The sequence below is a fragment of the Austrofundulus limnaeus genome, unplaced genomic scaffold, assembly GCF_001266775.1.
Source record: "Austrofundulus limnaeus strain Quisiro unplaced genomic scaffold, Austrofundulus_limnaeus-1.0 Scaffold17, whole genome shotgun sequence".
Taxonomy (NCBI): domain Eukaryota; kingdom Metazoa; phylum Chordata; class Actinopteri; order Cyprinodontiformes; family Rivulidae; genus Austrofundulus; species Austrofundulus limnaeus.
In genome coordinates, this window is record NW_013952419.1 from 1,828,265 (window position 1) to 1,831,328 (window position 3,064).

At 34.3% G+C, this 3,064-nt stretch overlaps 1 protein-coding gene across 1 annotated transcript in view; it reads right to left on the reverse strand.

The window, feature by feature from the left end:
* The window catches only part of proser1 (proline and serine rich 1), an 8,377-nt gene extending 5,313 nt beyond the window's left edge, over positions 1–3,064 (reverse strand). Inside the window, exons 1-9 of the mRNA XM_014003223.1 lie at positions 2,925–3,064; positions 2,780–2,845; positions 2,415–2,483; positions 1,980–2,074; positions 1,788–1,881; positions 1,491–1,601; positions 1,142–1,228; positions 736–814; positions 187–279 (exon numbers count right to left, since the gene is read on the reverse strand). Of these exons, the coding sequence (XP_013858677.1) occupies positions 187–279; positions 736–814; positions 1,142–1,228; positions 1,491–1,601; positions 1,788–1,881; positions 1,980–2,074; positions 2,415–2,483; positions 2,780–2,845; positions 2,925–2,969 (739 nt within the window). The 5' untranslated portion in view covers positions 2,970–3,064. The remainder of the gene's footprint in view (positions 1–186; positions 280–735; positions 815–1,141; positions 1,229–1,490; positions 1,602–1,787; positions 1,882–1,979; positions 2,075–2,414; positions 2,484–2,779; positions 2,846–2,924) is intronic.

The window sequence follows — 3,064 nt, forward strand, 5'->3', positions numbered from 1 at the left end:
TTTTAATATTTAGACAATAAAATGTATTTTTCTGGTCAATCAGCATGTTCCGACAGATAATAAAACTAAACTTAAACCTGGCTAAATAAAATCCACAAACTGGAGAGGCAAAAATAAGCAGCATGCCAGCAAGTTTAGCTGCAAGCTTAAAGACGGTCTTTCGGCTGTCGCTCCTTTGAATCATACCTGCTACTCTGTGAGAAGAGTTGTAGGGGGGAGGGGGCACGTTGGCTGTTATTACCCCTCCCATAGAAACAAGGCCTGCGTTGTTGTATGCACCTAAGTGGCAGTTGCAAATAATATATGCGTCCTCAATACATTCATTATAAAAAGAACTCAACACAAACCAAGTCAACAAAAACAAAGTGTTGGCCAGTAAAAGAAGGTGCCATATGGCAAGTTATCATTTAATGAAATCTTCAAAGAAGTTATTTGTAATTTCAATTTTCCTAGTCAATAGATGTTTCAGCGCTCCAGAAGTCTATTTTCTCTATAATACTTTAAATGTGATTCTTTAGAAGATAAATGGAATCACTTTTGTTATTTACTTCTATTGATTCCTCCAGCTACAAATATGAAAATATAATTTATATTAGTAGAAATGTTACTTAGTTATAATTAGAATGTCATTTGACTGGAAAGAATGCTATTGATATTTAAAATGCAATTAGGAGATAAATATTGGATTAGATTACGTGTTATACCATTTTGCCACATATATTTTGCGAGACTTACTTGGTGCGATAGTGGCATGAGGTCGGCATGGTGGTATAGGGTAAGGAACAGGTCGATGGGGATTGTATGTTGAAGGAAACTAAAAAAGAACAGAGAAAAATAATACATACACTGAACTGAATAACAGTAATGACCTGATAAATGTTTTTAACAAACAAAAATCACTGCTTTACTTAGTTATTTCTTAACAATAGTCGAGAAAAATGTGTATTTTCCTTTTCTAAAATATAAACTGGATTAATTATGTGTCATTGTAGAACGCTCATCTCATCACCAAAGACAAAATAGATTTTGCGTTCAGGTTGTACTTTAATCGGTATAAGTAAGGTAATTAAAAGATCCATCAGGAGGTTTCTCTTGGGGCTGATAAATCATCASAGTTTGTGATTCATATTCTACTGCTTACAGGTTTGAAAGGTCCAATAATCCGCGCAGCGATTCCTTTCCCCTCCATGCTGTTYGAGGAATCTTCTTTTTTCTCAGGAGGGATTCCCTGTGATCACAAAGAAAATCTAAGATTTTAAAGTATTCTGGTTTACTTTAAAAGAACAACAATATCAAAACTGAACCCTTTTTGACCGTCTTCTCAAAAAAATATAGAAAAAGCCTAACTTGTTCTCAAATTTGACWAACTTTTTTAAWTACCTGGCGTTTAACAGAGGCAAAYGTCAGAAGAAAGTGGAAATATAGGTCACAAAAGTTTTCGTTTGAAAAACAAGTACAAATAAGTAAAGTTCAGCACTGCATGAACTTACAGGAAAGGTGCCGGTGAYCAAGCTGGGTCTGCCTTTAGGGTATGGATTTCCTGGTATCATTCCACAGGATGAAATCATGGCTACAGGAGCCTTACAGCCAACCTTACACACCTAACAAGACAGAGGTATAAGTACTTTAAAATCTATGCTAAGGCAAATTTAGTATGAAAAGCAATACAAAACAAAATGTAAATCAATATAATTTCAAAAAAATAGTATAAAAATAATAACTGTGTTCTTTTTTTGGCTGATAAGATTAGCAGTTTGTCATTTTATTACACCAGAAAATTTACGTACCTGCTCTAATATTCTACGAGCGCGCTTTTTCTCAGACAAATGAATGCGAAACAGGTCCTCCACAGGACGATAATTCTGAGCATCTGAAATATTTCTGTGCAGGAAAAGAAACTGGGTTACAAACTGGCCTGCTCCGATGTCAATTAAACAAAAGTTCTTCTGACCAACTTCACTTTTTATAAATGTACTTACAAAGCTATCAGTTCTAGAACAACAAGTCTGTCCTTCGAAAAGGTGAAGCAGTTCAGGATGTTTGCAACTTTGGTTGTGGGGATTGCAACCATTTTCTAAAAGGACCAGAAAGAGAAACACGTGCAGAACATACCATGAAAAATGCTTACATCATTTCCATAAAAACAATTCCTAGTTATACGCAAATCTGACATAACTTTAAAATTAAATGGCAGAACTTGTTCCCCTGATTTCCAACTAAACAGCTTTAAACAGTCAGGAGATGATTAAAAATATATCAGGATCAGCAAAGATGCATGTTTTGCTAAAAGATAACTGAGATGTGACAAGATGAGGTTAATTGTACAAAATGTTATGGTTAATCACATTTTCTAATGTAAGGGCATCTTTTTCCACCATGAACTATGGGGTCTGACTAACTCGAATATTACTTACATGCTGTAGAGCTTTCACTGCTTTAATCTGAGGTTCTGCCCATGAGAAATACTTCAAGATTTCAATCACCTGCAGACATTCAAAGCGTTGTTAAAGCTTACATCAGACATTACAAATAGAGTGCTCTGGTACAAAATTAGTGTAGAAAAATGTGATAATATGTCAGAATTTGAGCAAGTGATGTTTTTCTCTAGTTACTACGATCACATATTACACACCAAAACAACAGCAATATTAACTGTTTTAATGACTGGGAAAATAAAGAACAAATCACTGATTATGTTTAAACGTGAGAGATAAAAATAAAATATATACAGACACCCACTGCAAACAAACTATCAAAACATGAAAGCAGTGTTCAATACCTGCTCACTGGAGAAATATCCATGCACCTGCTCAATGGCTCTGATCCTCTGGTCAGTCAGGACACACTGTTATATAAGAATACAAAGTTAGGAAGTGCTGTAGAAGTAGTAATTCACAATAATAAACAATAAAACAATTTCATACCTTTTTGATTTCATCCAAGACGATGTCAAAGGACTTCTTATCCATGTTTTTTTTTTATTTAAACCGAAACTTTTTGATAATCAATTCCAGCAAAATGCAAAAAGCAAATATGGAGGTAATAAAATACAACAAATTCAAAT